General features: G+C 39.0%; 3 protein-coding genes across 7 annotated transcripts in view; 1 reads left to right on the top strand and 2 right to left on the bottom strand.

The window, feature by feature from the left end:
* LOC134496728 (cullin-9-like) overlaps window positions 1–16,219 on the top strand; it is a 505,703-nt gene that overhangs the window by 93,869 nt on the left and 395,615 nt on the right. The gene's annotated exons all lie outside the window — the stretch shown is intronic.
* Window positions 1–16,219, bottom strand: part of KLHDC3 (kelch domain containing 3) — a 358,937-nt gene that overhangs the window by 22,058 nt on the left and 320,660 nt on the right. The window lies entirely within an intron of this gene.
* The window catches only part of LOC134496759 (phosphofurin acidic cluster sorting protein 2-like), a 155,211-nt gene that overhangs the window by 49,725 nt on the left and 89,267 nt on the right, over window positions 1–16,219 (bottom strand). For all 4 annotated transcript variants that reach the window (XM_063302473.1, XM_063302479.1, XM_063302485.1 and 1 more), the window contains exon 2: window positions 4,597–4,684. In XM_063302473.1, coding sequence (XP_063158543.1) covers window positions 4,597–4,684 — 88 coding nt within the window. The remainder of the gene's footprint in view (window positions 1–4,596; window positions 4,685–16,219) is intronic.

The raw sequence follows: 16,219 nt of genomic DNA, 5'->3' as shown, positions 1-16,219 counted from the left end.
TTGTGTTTGAATGGCAAATAGCTCCCACAAACACAACATTCTCCTAAAATCACACAGTGATTTTCATTCAGTGTTTCAGGTACTAAAATATCTTCAAAAATATTGCTCTCTGAGGTACATGCTTTCTTCTTTAAAACACAAGTTTGGAAGGATTCCTTTAAACCCAGACAATCATCTGAGATGTACACAAAAAGGTAGGGAAAATATGTCCTTGTTTACTGCATTAAAGCACAAGAACTGTTGTACTCTAGGATGAAAAATGATATAAGCAACTCACATAAAAAAACACGATTTTAACTACTGACAAATTAGACTCTAGGGATGAAAACAGAACAAAACGAGAGTCTTCTGAGTTTCACAAGAAAGCCACTGCTTTTTTGAAATAATGAAAATCCAAGCCATATAAGGCTACATGTCACATCCCATCTGTTCTAATGGGATTTGAAAAAAACAACCAACTATATTAATGGAAGAGAAAAAACACACAGCTACAACAGTTACTTCAGAGATTAACTGATTTGTTCTGAACTAAAATCTCAGAATTTAATGTGGCAGATAATAAGCTGTCTTCTTAGACTGCTCTTTGATTTAAACACTGCTTGTCTGCACAATTAAAGTGGTATATTTCCACATGCAATCTTACCGTTGTTCAAATACCATTTCTCATTCTCAGCATCAACTAAGCATTGTTTCCCTTCATTCTTATGTTGCCTGAAAACTCTGTGCAGACAAGAACAGAGAAGTGGGGTGGCAACTGTGTCTTATACAGCTCCTCCCAACATTTTGCTGCCTCGCTATTGAGTCTTTATTGCGGGGATGCAATGAGTGCAGCTGAGGAACCAGATGCAGCCCACAAACATCCCCTTTGTGGCTCCCAGACTCCCCCCAAGTGAGTAGGTGTAATAGGCTGTGAGAATAACCTTGGGAGACAGGAGGAAGAGCCACAGCCTAGACAAAGGTGGGGGAAAAAAAGATATCTCAGCCCAAAGAAGGAATGGGGGCTTGGAAAGCATCTCAGAAGGGACCGTCCCTAGTTCTCTGGAAGTAAAGGCAAGAGGGGAGAAGTGCTTTCGACTTTCAAGATTCTGTTACTGTAACCTTACAATAAATATTGGTACTCATGGTTTTGGTTTCTTGTCTGGACTACCTCGAAGGGCTGACAGTAGGCCTTTTCACCCCCCAATAAACAAGTCTTGACTCAAACCACTGCGGAAGCATGGTGTCTGTAATGCAATGCAGCCTGTTGTGGTTCTCAAACTGACAGGCATTGGGCTACCTGCTCTATAGAGTGCCTGAGAGATTCCATCATGGTAAGGAATGGCAGGTAATGTAAAACGAGAGGAATCCCAAAGATAATTTCCCCCAAGTCAGAGTCATCTCTGTATTTTGTTAGTTTATATTCTACCACCCAATGTGTGCCAGGCCCCCAGGACAAGGGCTTATACTGACAGAAGAGCTCTGTTTCAGGCCAAAGCTGTTTGGTATTTGGCACTTTCTCAACCTTTTGACCCTGGAGGAACCCTTGAAATATTTTTCAGGCCTTGGGGAACCCCTGCACATTCAGGCTCAGATATAGGCCAGAAGTTACAAAATTATTATAGTCGTTTCATGTGTAGGCCTGTAGATATGCACTAACAGTGTTCTTAAACTAAAATTAAAGAATGAAACTTACCTCTTTAATGTGAAGTTGCCCGAATTTGAAATAATTTTTCAAATAAATCGTGATCTCCCAGGGAACCCCCAGTGACCTCTCATGGAACCCTGGGGTTCCACAGAACCCTGGTTAAGAAACCCTGCTTTAAACTCTTCAGGAAGGCAGCAAAGCAGCCTTCCCCAACTTGGCACCCTCCAGGTATGTTAGACAGTAATCCCCTTAATGCCCAAGTTACTGCCCAGCACAACTGGAGGGAGCCAAATTGGGGGAGGCTACAGTGGAGCTTAAAGGAGTAGCTCATTGGGCCAAAGCTTACATGCAGCCTGTATCAGAGCAAGTAAGGCTTCCAAAGAATCTACACCAGCGTTTCTCAACTTTAGCAAGTTTAAGTTGTGTGGCCTTCAACCTCCAGAGTTCCCCAGCCAGCATGGAGTTGAAGGCCACACAACTTAAACTTGGTAAGGTTGAGAAACAATAACAATACAATAATATTTATTCAGTCAATGACCAGCAAAATTTAAAAGGAGAAAAACAAAGTAAAACAAAGAAGTACAATAATATACTACCAATTAATAAAATAGATCACATAGTAATATAGCATTCACTCCTCTATTACTATATTAATACATTTGTTAGCCAGGTAGTATGAGTCTAAAACATTAATAAGTATAAAACAAAAAATAAAAATATATATCCCCTAACCATTTATTAAGATATTACAATTTAAAAGTAATATTTAAAACGAAGGAATTACTTTTTTAGCCGGTTTTGTCTTATTTTCATTGTGGCAACACAAAATTTGGCTACTGCAGACGTAATGTATGGTTTTAGATCCTGAAGAAGATGGTTCACGTAAAAATTATCTGGATTCCTGGGGAATTTATCTGTTAGAGGCAAAATGTAGACTGACCTAATGTCCCTATAAAAATTTACAGTGTAACAGTATGTGTGAGATGGTTTCGACTTCTTCATGACATGGGCAGATACGCTCAGCTATAAGGATTTTACTATACCTGCCTTGAAGAAGTGCAGATGGAAGAATATTAAATCTAGCTTTAAAGAATGCAATTCTCAGCTTAGGGAAGGTTAGATTTAGCAAATAGCTTGTTGAGAAACACTGATCTATACCATAGTAAGAATTTCAGGGAGTGGCACTGTATTCCTCCATCAAGTTGGGGGAATATCCACATGGGCTACAGTTCAATGCATCCTGCCTGTTGTCTCTCTTGCCAGTCCCATCTGACAACTGTACTGTGTAGATCACCCCTGACATGCTTGCAAAGAGCAACATTAAAAACAGCAGCTTCAACTCTTAATCCTGGATTTAAATCCTAATGGCTGCCTAGACACAATGCAAAGCTCTCTGCTTCTTCCTCAGCCTGCTTTTAGTGGCATCAGCAGCTTTTCCAACAACTGACCAGAGCACAGGAAGGGCACAGCCACTCTAAGTTCTATTGCGGATGTTTCTCCATCAATCCATCAATCCCCACCCTGACCCTCTTCACAGTTTTAGACAGATCCATGCCCCCACCAATCATTTTCTAAAAATAGTAGCCAACAAATGAACACTCAATAGAACCAATGATGACTTCTTGGAATTCTAATCCTACATGGTGCATGTATTTTTAGCCAAGTCTGCTCATTCATGCAATTCAGTTTTAAATGCAATGGGCAAAATAGCTCCAGATTTTTTTTAATAGCCCACATTTAGAAAAGTTATAATTAAATGCCTTCTGCAAAAAGGATGTATTAAAATAGTATTCCTCTTTTGTGCGTAGCTACATTGTGTGTAAGCTATCAAAGGCTTCCAAAGTGCTACTAGCAATGAAGTGGTTAGTGGCACAACTGTATTCATACATTATTTTAATGTGCATCGGGATTTTTTTTACTCCTAGAATGTTATGATGCTCAAAGGAAAGAAAAGCACATTAAAAATCCTCACATGGAAAGTATCCAAAAAAATCTGAGAGTGCTGAAGTTTGGCAGCATTTCTGAAAGCTCCCGTGTAATGGGCAAATGTTTTATTTAAAACCCTCAGCAGTTTAATTTATGAGACAGACTCTTGACCTAATGTAAGGGTCCCCTAGTATTCTACTGAGGCAAGTACAAGAGCGGGCGATTGTATTCTGGAGTTGTTACCAGAAAGACGACCACAGTTCTTATAGTCCAACAAGAAAACAATATAAGATGCATTTCAGAATGGAGAATCCTAGCCTAAGTTCAGAAACAGATGCAGGTTGCACAGACCTGCCAGTTTCTATTTCTGTTGCATTTAATTATTAGTCTTATTTGTCAGAAGCTTGGGAAAGGAAGCTGGACCTCCTCTAGAACAACTGAAAAACAAGACAAACAGCATACTAAGCCAAAACTAAACAAGCTACCTAATGGCACAATGTGCTTTTAGAATCCAACTAATTGGGATCAGCTCAGTAAACCGTGGCTAAAAAAACATGATCGAATACAATATGTGACCCAGACCGTATCTTTACTAGGGATGGCTGATCATCACCCATGAGGAAAGAGACATCCTTTTTAATTAGTCAGAAAATCCTTCTCCAGGTTCACTGTTTAGGACAAAAGCATGTGGCCTTTACTGAGATCTTTTTCTCATATATTGAGCAAATACACAAAACTATTGGGAAGCTTATAATCTTATGTGAAGATTTATATACATGAATGAAGACTCATTCCTGTGTAATATTACTATTATATAGCAATATACATTTCTATACACCAAATGGCTATCTTCTAAAGAGCAAGATGCTTTTGCAGAGGCAGTAAAGGTGGTCCCTCCCTCCAGAGGCAATGCCAGTTTGTGGAAAACACAAACATGTGACAATAATGAGACAACAGCAATCGTACAGCAAAGTAAAGCATCTCTGAGAGCTAGAACCCAGCGGGCCTTCCCAAAGGTAGGTGAATACAGAAGATCAGCAGCTTACCTGGATCTTCACAGCAATGAGCACAGAGCTAAGCTCCTTGTCTAGTTCCCGCAGCACCGTCAGCTTTTTCAGGCGAAGGCTGCACAGCCTGTAAGACAGAGAGAATGGGATACATTCAGGCACCACCATCCCAGGGCCCCTGCTGCATGATACAAGATGCTCTGGAGGCAGCCCAGGATATTGGCTGACCACAGCGGGGCCTGAGTTGCTCGTCTGGCCCAGGAACTTCTGGATTCATGCACCACAGAGAAAGCGGATAAGAAAAAGAGGAAAGAAGGAAAATTAATAGAGCTAAAGCAGGATTAAGAAGATTACGCTATGACAGGGAGTTGCAAAGCACACAGAGGAGAAATCCCTGCCCAAAAGGAAACCAGTGCCAGCTCTGTACAGAGACACTTCATTGATTAGGGGAATTTCCTTACAACTTTTGCAGTATCCCTGCCCTTAAAGTAACACAAAGGATTTTTCTTCTTGCTTATTTACTACTCTGGGTAGTAAATAACACCCAAAGTAATAATAAATAATACATAAATAAAGTAGTATGGTATGAAACAGCAGAGAAATAGATTGAGCTTGAGTTGAGCCAGTTTGGTCTAGTGGTTAAGGTGCTGGGCTAGAAACCAGGAGGCTTTGAGTTCTAGTCCCACCTTAGACATGAAAGCTGGCTGGGTGACCTTGGGCCAGTCACTATCTCTCAGCCCAGATCACCTCACAGGGTGGTTGTTGTGGGGAAAATAGGAGGAGGAAGGAGTATTAGGTATGTTCGCCGCCTTGAGTTATTTATAAAAATAATAAAGGCGGGATAAAAATAAATAAATAAATAAACAAACAAATAAATAATCTCTATTCACCCAAATCATCCTACTCAGTGAACCCCATTACTTCTGATTTGGTCCCCTCAGCCTAGTTTCTGAATCAGTTTACTAGCACTGAATGCAGCCTGGTGTTTAAACAACCGTTACTCATCATTCAACCAGGAATACTAAGCAGAGGAATGGAGGAGGAGGAACACAAATCCCCCTTTCTCAGTCAGTCCACTTGGTTTATGGAATGCTGACAGAGGTTCGAAAAAGCATTATTATTATTATTATTATTAGCCTTCTAAGAGGCTGGAATCTTGCATTCCACATGCCATGAAGGTGAACACTTCCCCTCCTCTGCAGTCAGCAGGAAAACACATCCAATTCCTCTCTAGTAAAAAGCCTAGTAAAAAATACTGGCTACTACCTTTTGCAGTTTTTATTAACAAAGCAGCTCCTTATGGCCCAATTCTCTCCCAATCCACCCACATTCCATGAAGTCAGGAATGAAACATTACAGAGATTGTCAATATTTTTCTGAGGTTCCAACTCTCACCCAGTGAAATACCAGAAGTATATCAACAAATCCAGTTTGTTACAACTGTTATTTCCAAGAAATTCCTTCAGCATCATTGTTTTGAAAATAGAATTTTGGAGCACCTTTTTCCTCTAAAAGTATCAATTTACTTTTAGAGCAGAGTTTAAGTGATTTTTTTCCCAGAAAAAGGATCATACATAACTGATAATGCATCAAAAAAGATTTATGTGCAGACCTCAGAATGGAGTGTACAGTTTGCTATAGTTTTCTCCCTTCACAAGCCCAGCAGAAACATGCAAAAAACTGATTTCTGAACATTTTTAGTATCATTCATAAAGCTCACAAAATCAAACCTTTGTACAAAATCTGGGTCAGCCTTGACTCATTTTTTTTCCAGTTGCATTGGCAGTACATATATTAACTATTCTATACCGACTTGTGAATCTTCTACCACCTTTCCATTATCAAAAAGAAACTGTGAGAGAGAGACAGATACTTTAATTGTGTATCATAAAAGTCTAGCTATCTATGCAGGTATACTGTAAAGGCTGACCAAAAAGCATGCAGGTTTTTAGAAATCAAACTACTTCAAGCAGTCCTACACTTTGTTGAGAGGGATTTGGGGGTACTGCTGTGGTTTGCATGGAATTCTGTGTCCTTTGTGTTCCTCCCTCCCCACCCAGCCCCCGCCAGGACTGACCTAAGGCCTGCCACCAACTCCAGGACTTATTTGGACTGAGGGGTTAAATACTAGGATCAAGCAGCTTGGGCTTGCTTCTACCATTGTAGATGTTCTCAGATGGTGCTTGATGACTACTCAACTACCTCACGATGGGCTTCTTACAAGAAGGGTGACACTATCCTTCTGTTCAGAAAGTGGAAAATGGAGAGTGAAAGGTTTCTCCTGCTAGCCAATTATGCAGCAGAATGGCAACTATTCAGCAAAAAGATCTGGTTTCCTATACTAAATTTTCAAAGAAAACAAACCTTCACTCCTAGGAGCTCCTTGATGGAATAGCCACTCAACACCTTTTTGATTGCTTAGAGGATACTTGCCATTGAAGCATTCCAAGAATTCAGCTGGCATAGTGCTAAAGATTGCTTTCTACAGCAACACATTGTACACATTTACAATTCCCCAAACATTTACCTTCTGGATAAAAAATCCGCAGTGCATCTAGCTGAACCATGGCTAATTTCTGAGGAAGAGCAGATTTAGCCCTGGTTAAGGTTTGGATGGGGATCATCCAGTAACTCCAGGGCTGCAGATTAGATTGGAAAGTAGATGGTTCAGTGGAATGATCAATATCATGCTTAAATTATGTGCCTCTTTAATGTGAAGTTGCCTGAATTTGAAATAATTTTTTAAATAAATTGTGATCTCCCAGGGAATCCCTAGTGACCTCTAATGGCCCTGATTGAGAAACCCAGATCTAACTGCCTCCATGGCTTCCATCACCCCAACCTATTTCAGCATAGAGCTTTATCCAGATCCAATGGATTGCAGGCCCATTTCGGTAGCTTGCAATGTCCTCTAGGTGGCACCAGTTTCCTGCCTTTAGCCACTTCATATCATACTAGATGGCAGGAAGGAATTGACAGTCAGTGGAGTCAGCTCTTCTGGGAATCTGTGCATGAGGTCTTCTTTCTCTTTCACTGTCTCTCTCAAAAATGGTTTATCAGTAACAGACAAGGTATATAACTAGGTAAAGAATGTGAAATCTGAAAAAAAAAAGGAAAATGTAACAAATTCAACAAATTCCAGCAGATCCTGTAAGAGTGAGGAAACACATTGCCAGTGACTGCTAAGCTGAGCTAAGCGGAATCTGGCATTCAAGGTTCTGCACTCAGCCACCTCTCAGCCCACCCTCCTTTATTGCTGTAGCCCTAATTGTGACCATGTAGAACACCCACTTCCTGCAATCCAAGCTAACTATTTCCAGCATAATGGAAGTACCTAAATTCTAAGGAACCAGCAGATTTCCTGGCAGTACTCCCAGGACTAGCCATCCCGAAAGCAAGCAAGAAAGAATGGAGCCACAAGCCAAAATCGCCTAAGTAATCAGCCCATCCAGCTTTCTCACCAGCAGCCTGAATTCCCCTTAGTGGAAATAACCGAAAGGTTTAAAATAGGCTTGCAAAAGAAACCGGCTAAGCTGCTAAGCATCCCTCAAGTTCGGCTGAGGCAATGACAGCTCCAGTTACGTTTCCTTATAGCCAAGTCAGCCTGTCTGGACATTTCCAAGAACTGGGCATTCCTCCTCCTTCCAAGATGCTCTGCATTCGACTTACCAAAGGCAAACCAGAAGGAATGCCCAGGGAAAAGGGGCCTGGGGGTGGGGGCAGAGAGAGAGAGAGAGAGAGAAACCACATCAACTGCACTGAATGGCAGCACTCAGTGCCAACATTAGGAAAAGAAACTCAGGAACTGAGTATATGGTATGTCACATTTACCCACCCCTGAAAAAAAGTTTAAAATTTCTTATGGGGGTAGTTTAGAGCCACAAACTGTAATGACATGAGCACCCTACTGGATCAGAATAAAGGTCTACCTTAGTTACTTAATAACACGCCTTTGGAAAGCTCATGAAGCAGAATATTAAATAACCGAATCCTCCCCCTCATCTTCCCTCTGCATTGGTCTGCCATTATTCCCCATATGACCCTGATGCCTATTTAGGGATTCCATATTATTCTTCCTTATTTCAATCACAACTACAACAACACAAACTTATCCAGTCAGCACTCCAAATGAACATGTGAACTAGGATACACTGTTATACTGAAACATGTGCTTTTCACAACTTGTAAAGTATACCAACATATATTTGTATTACCAGAAATTGTGTACAAATTTCCACTATATGAAAGAAGATGCTGGGGGATGGAAATATATGTATTAGGAAACATGCTTTAAATGCTGGGGGAAATGGTCACAAAAATTATACAAATTTTTATCTGTCCTGCTTGTCCCATTATTAAGCTTCAGTGGATAACCCCTGCCCCCAGTTCTAGCAAGTGCAGCTTTAAAGAAGAAGAATGGTTAATGTCAGACCTAGATTTTCCATAATCTACTCAACCTATCTCTGGAGACAAGTTTAAAAGAGTATCAGTCAAATTTATCACAATACGAACTGAATAAAAATCATAATGATCAGTATTATATTGCAGGAAAAGTCATAAACTTAAAGCAGATTTCCTTCTTCGGTCGCATGCATATAACATATTATTTGGGGGAAATGTTTTATGCAATATCCAGAAAATAAAGTTATCAGACATTCTTACCTGTTTTTTGAACAAAGCAATGGAATCTATAGATTCTAATTCATGTTAGCTTTATTGCCAGCTTTTAAATGACAATAAGCAATACTGGAATGTATCAGAAATACCAAAATGCACAGATTAGTATTACAGAAAATTTACACCATTTACAGAATTAACACTGCATTCAGGATTCAAATGATAGATAGATAGATAGATAGATAGATAGATAGATAGATAACAAGCTTTTACAACAGTATGTTTCAGGAGTGGAACTCTTCATTTTTTTTTCTTTAAGATTAACAATTTATTTGTTAAAACATTTAAGGAACAGAATAAATAGAAGAAAAAAAGAAAAAAGACAAAGTAGATAAAGAATAGAATATCTGTAAATAAACAAATGATTTACAGTTATCATCACTATATTAAAATTAATTAATTAATTAATTGTGCAGGACTAGGCTCATTATGTCATCTTAAATAATTAAAAATCTCTATAAAAAACTCTAAACATGATATTTATATTGATATCACCACTGTTTGTCATTATTCTAAAAAGAGATGCATCTAATCATGTGAAGGGAAAGAAAAGGGGGGAAATATTAAAAATAAATAAATATTACAAATAACTAAAAATTAAATAAAAAAGAGAACACGCAATAGGTCAAGAGGCAAATCCAGCAGAAAGGGCTTGTTACAGGTCCCGTCAGCTAGGGAGCTACATTTGATGGGCCTTCTCTGTTGTGGTGCCCACTTTATGGAACATCCCCCCCCCCCCAAAGTGAGGTTGGCTTCATCCCTGTTGATTTTCTGGAAGTCCTGCAAAACCTGGTTGTGCCATCAGGCCTGGAGATCCCAGGGGACCCATGAGATACTGAGGTGGCTCCATTGTTATTAACATCTGCTCTTAGCCTAATATCTGTACTCTGTTAGCCTTGGGTTTTTTTAAAGTCTTTTAAAGTTTTTAATAATAATAATAGTTTTTATATATTGTTTTTAGTGTTGTTGTATGCCGCCCAGAGTCACTTGTTTGTGAGATGGATGGCCATATAAATTTGATGGATAAATTAAAAAATAAGAATATTAAGAAACCACATAGTTCTAAATTCCCTCCCATTGTCCCTGATAGATGACTGCATCAAAGTATTTATAAACACTGAAATTGCTTCTAATTTCTGTCTTTACAACAATTATTTCCCCCTTAAAAACTACTCTAAATGTGTGGGTTACCTTCTTGTGTGACATATTGTATATAGGGGAACCACTGTTGCTTAAATTTAGTCTAACATTCTGGATGTATATGTATATTCTGTGTGTGTGTGTGTGTGTATTGAACAAATAAATAAATAAAATTCTGTTCATTTTGCCATTGCTGCATATTCCCCAAGTTTGGTTTCCCAGACTGATATTGTTGGCAAAGTGTATCTTTTCCAGTTTTGAGCCTAATTCGTCCTCACAGCTGTCAGCATATATCTTAGTAAATTGTGATTTTTTAAAATTTATTTGTTCTAAAACAATTCCTAGTAGGAAAAAACCAAGATTTCAATTCAAACTTCGTTTAAAAAGGTTTTTGGATAATGCTGTGCATTTCCTTCCGGTACTTTTGATGTAGTTGCATTAATTTCATAATTAGCACATTCTTATTCAATGCATGTTTATTGTATTCTTATTTTAATTACTAATATATTTAATAAACCTATTGTCAGATACACAAACCAATCTGCTGCTCTGGAAAGCAGGCCAAAAAGTCTCCCATAGAAGAACAAAAATTATAAGAAGAGCTTGGCTTGAGCAGATTAAGATATATTTATTCCAACAATGGCCACCTAAAATTCTCCAGGATATTCATAAGTAGGACAGGATTGCAACAACTGTGTTCCATTATTTATATTCCCAGGATCTGGTAAACACAAAAACCATGCTTTGAACAACTATTTGGTCTCTTTCAAATGTAAGGGGATTTTTATACTTAGAATTCCAAACCAGCATGCTGGCAGGGAATTTTGGAAGTTGTAATCTACCTGTATCAGGAGGACACTAGGTAAGAAAGGCTGTCTTAGTGTATATGGCTTTGTGCTTTAACGTCAACTATCTTATTGCAATAACAAGCTGATTTGTTGCCAACATAATCTTACACCTCAGTGAAAAAACATATGCTACTTGATAAAAATCTAGGAATCTAGCATGTAAGAATTTGGACTCTGCATGTGCTACTGAAGGTTGCCAAAGGTGAACCACTTTTGTTATACGCTGATTTACGGATGAAAAAACCGTCGTTGAGTTTGACCTTTGAAATGAACTGCTGCACAACTTGGATATTCTGTGATGATGTGGGATATGCTGATCTACAAGCAAAGTTTAGTATGTATTTTTTACTGAATATGTTAAGGAACTTATAAATAATATTAACCTTCTATGACCGTGTATGGGGTTTATTTTCCTATAAACACAAGATTCTAATGCTGGGTCAACACTAAAGCTCCTTTCCTCATCCTAGAGGTCTTTCTAGATTCTGAGATATACAGATCCCATCAGGCCAAGTCTTCAAATGGTTAAGAGAACATGGGGCTGAATCCAAAATAAGTGGTTGTTTCCAGGTTGAATAAAGCCATGACAAATGAGCTTCCAATACAGTTTACACCCAGACATCCATTAATTTATCTGTTTAAAAGCCATCTAGTCCATTAATAATTTCAACATCTACAGTGGAGGATTCCATCAGTTAATTATACTTTATGTCCTCTGCCAATCAATTTATTTGGGTGACCTCTTGTTCAAATATCACAAGAGGAGGAGCACAGCATTCTTCTCTGTCCATAGAGTTCATAATTTTATAAATCTGTAGCATTTGCTTCTTTAATTGTTCTGGGAAGAGATGTCATGAGTACTGATGGTGAGCAGGAGGGGGCCCCGTATTTCCAGGGGGAAAAACGCATGCATAGTTTAGAGGCTTTGAACTTTCCTTCGAAGAAACTCAGAGCAGACCTGCCTTGAGTTTTGGGTTTATCTGTGTGGGTTTCCCACAGTCTTTCAGTTTGGCAGGATTTTCTGTCTACTAGAGTAGGACAACAAACACTAGAGACCCAAGATACCGTCTCAAAGTGATTCTTCACTCTAAGATAGTACAAGAATGTAAACAAAATTGTGGCCTGTGTTGTTTGGTGGCAAATTTGTAGAGATAGCTTAAAAAAAAAATGCTGCTTTCGCAATGTTTTCTTGGCCGACTATAGCGGGGTGGTTTGCCACTGCCTTCCCCAGTCATCACCTTCCCCAGCAAGCTGGGTACTCATTTTATGAACCTCGGAAGGATGGAAGGCTGAGTGACCTGAGCCGGCTACCCAAGAATCCAGCTTCCGCTGGGATTGAACTCAGGTCGTGGAGAGAGTTTCAGTTGCAATACTGACGCCTACCACTCTGCGCCACACAAGGCTCTAGGATAAGAAGCAGACTGCACCTTTTTAAAAACCTTCAGAATACAGCACATTGAAAAAGATACAGCTGATGCAAAAGAGTAAAATGTCACTGATTTCATGACTAGTGAACCCTTATGCATCATGCAAATAGAAAAGAACTGAGATATATCTTTGGCTTCTCCGCTTGAAGATGGGAAAAGAATACTACTGTCAGGCTTTATAACAGAGTTCAGCATAAATCTCAATTCTCTAGATACTGGACACTTAATTCACTTTTGGCTGGACTTGGCAGGTGATTCTCAGACATGACTTGGTTAGACTTTACTGCAAACAAGAATGGAGCCTTAAACGTTAAAGTTGACTTATTTTCCACTGTTATTGTTCACCCATATCAAACATACGTCACCAAAGAAGCAGTTTAGTCATTTAGTTATCTTTTCCATAAAGCAGCTATTTTCTACTAGTGCTGTCTTATGGAGGAGAACTATAAACAGATTGTGCGACTTAAAGATGATGGGACCAAGGAGGAAAGCTTTTTCTGCCGCAGTACCCACCTTTTGGAACATCACCCCCACTGAGGTGAGACTGGCCCTGACCCTACTGGCCTTTCGGAAGGTCCTGAAGACCTGGTTTTTACATTGTGCCTGGGATCTGGTGGTGGTGTGGAGCAAACTAAACAAACAAACAAATACATAAATATTTGGCCAGTCTCTTGAAGACCTTGGGTGGCAGCTTTTATATAAGGTTCTCTCTAGCTTTCTGGCTACTAGCTCCTGTCATCCCAGCCCTTCCAACTATGATCCAACCATGCACATCCATCACACTATTCCATTTTGGGGTAAAAAGAGTTATGCAAAGTGCACAATAAGAGTGAAAACAGTGAGCAAAAGTAATTGAAGTCAGGAGATGAGAAAAGGAAATCAACTAAACCTAGAATACACCAACACCATTCACGATACCTTTCTACCCTTGCAAACCATCCTTCCTTTCACCACATCCATACACTGAATTTGACATTGCCTTGTATTCTTTAAACTGTTGACCTCTCAACAGTTTAATTCATCTACTTGCTCTATTTATTCACCATTTATATATAACTTGCAAGCGTTTAGCCCATTTTCCTTGTCAAACACAACTTTGCCTTTGATATATTAATTTTCATTCCACACTCATTTTTTTCATATATAACATCTGCTGCCAATAATGCAGGTTCTCAGCCAACAATATTTCATCAGCTACATATCTCACATGCATAATTACATACCCAACCAACACACCTGTAAATGTTATCACAAGCATTCATTATACATTTATTCATTAATATATTTAAAAAAATCAAGGGGGACCACACATTGTTGTGAAAGCTGAGGAAACTTGGTTTTGCAAATAAATTACAGTATTAATTAGGTACATTAAGAAAAGTAAAACAAAAAATCAAAGATTATCTACCATCAATTACTGCACTAGAGATCAGAAACTGTCCTAATTCTGCTATGACTTCTATACATGTTTCACTCCTATGTACAATGCACATATACAAAATGTATGCATAGAAATCATATAAAGTATAGAATTTAAGACATGGGATAAGGTGCAGTCTCAGGGTTACCTGTCTGGGGCTACATGCAGTAATGAGCAAGACTGTCTCTTTTATTATATTGATTTATTTAGCCACCCACCTCTGAATTGTGTTTTCTCTGTCCTTCATCCTCTCCCTCTTGATTTTTGTACAGAAAACTGCAAGAAAAGGAGAGACTGCACCTGCCAATGTCTGATCACCTGCAAAAGACTTCAAATTAGACCATGTTGCTGGTCAACATATGGATCGAAAATAAGGATTTTTCGCCATTTGAACCTGACCACGTGCACATATGTAATTTGTAATATATGTTATTCAACAATAGGTTGCTTGTTAATCCCTGTGCTGGAATGTTTTAGGAATAGGAAGTTTGAAACATGTTTATGAAATAACCTGCCTGTTTTGGAAATGACTGCAGACAAAACTGCACATATGTGTTTCTTGAGTTGAGGGATCAAAGAATCACTGTAGCATTTATACCACTGATATAGTATCTTTTATAACATTTTATAAATAATACACATTCATACACTTCTAATTACTGGAGAACTGTGAAAATGTTGTTGTTTATTCATTCAGTCATTTCTGACTCTTCGTGACTTCATGGACCAGCCCACACCAGAGCTTCCTGTCGGTCGTCAGCACCCCCAGGGACGAGTCCGTCACCTCTAGAATATCATCTATCCATCTTGCCCTTGGTTGGCCCCTCTTCCTTTTGCCTTCCACTTTCCCATGAGAATAAATTCAATACTTGGTCAGCTTCAATCTAATAAGAATATTTATGTAGAAAGATGAACTGTTGTTGAATAATTACAGAAGACAGTAATAAAGTTCTTTAAACCCCATTAATATATCTTCACCCATTCCCTTCATTTATTTATTTTTTTATACGAAGAATAGGTAGAAGAAAAAGAGTCAGGACACACATTTGTTGTTTATTCGTTTAGTCACTTCCGACTCTTCATGACTTCATGGACCAGCCCACGCCAGAGCTTCCTGTCGGTCGTCAACACCCCCAGCTCCCCCAGGGACGCGTCCGTCACTTCAGAACACACATAGACCCACACAAATGTGCTATAAAATGAATTTCATGGCAGGCAAATAGTAAGAAGAAGCCTGGCAAACTCCTGAGATTAGATACCCAAACATTCAGTTTAAGATCATGTTTTCCCTTTTTTTACAGCAGTGATGTTATTTCCCCTGTAACTCATACCTGGCTTCATTTGTATCCAAGTCGAGAATGCACATTGCTCCTAGAAACAGAGCCATATGGCAATCTTAGAGACACTTGAGTAATAATGGAACCCCAGTAGTCAGGGTGCCCCTCAGCTGCATTTGTATTTAGAAAGATTGACACTTGTGTGAAATGGCCTGGAATTTTTTTTTCAAAAATGCCAAACACAGCAAACAGATCTTTCTTTGGTTCAGGGGATTTGCATTATAGAGGGTTGTGCTCTAACAAAGCCTGGTTGATTATGACACAGACTGGTTGCAAAAACTGAGACAAAACTCAACTTACAAAAAAATCTGCCTGCCACACTTTGCATCTGGAATGAAGTACAGTTCAATTTATCATCCCACCACGAGACGAAATACATTGTTTTATCAGTGTTCTCTTGATGGCATTCTAAAAATGGAATAGCTTTCTTTGAGAAATGCAACATGCACCACTCCCACTCCCACTCCCACTTCCACACCAGGGCAGTTAGAAGCAATTCAGCGCCCCCAACATTTAATGCTTTCCTGTTGGTTGTATTAACATTGTTGTGTTACCTCTCTATCCCATTCCAGGATATTTTTTATGAAGGATAAATTATGACCTGATTCTTGTAAACTGCTAGGCAGGTTTGGATAGTGATAACAAAATTACTCATTTTCAAAGACATCGGAGTAATAGGGGATATGGCGAAACGAACAGCGATGTGCAAGAGGTGGAGTTGTGGCTGGAGACTAATAATGCCTTTACTCTAATCCACGATGCCAAACTCCCAGACTTTTTTAATAGTGATAGGTAGAGAAGAGGGTACAACCC

Source organism: Candoia aspera, chromosome 1 (genome assembly GCF_035149785.1).
Source record: "Candoia aspera isolate rCanAsp1 chromosome 1, rCanAsp1.hap2, whole genome shotgun sequence".
NCBI classification, from domain to species: domain Eukaryota; kingdom Metazoa; phylum Chordata; class Lepidosauria; order Squamata; family Boidae; genus Candoia; species Candoia aspera.
The sequence above is the reverse complement of the archived record's forward strand: the minus strand, read 5'-3'. Positions and strand labels throughout refer to the sequence as shown.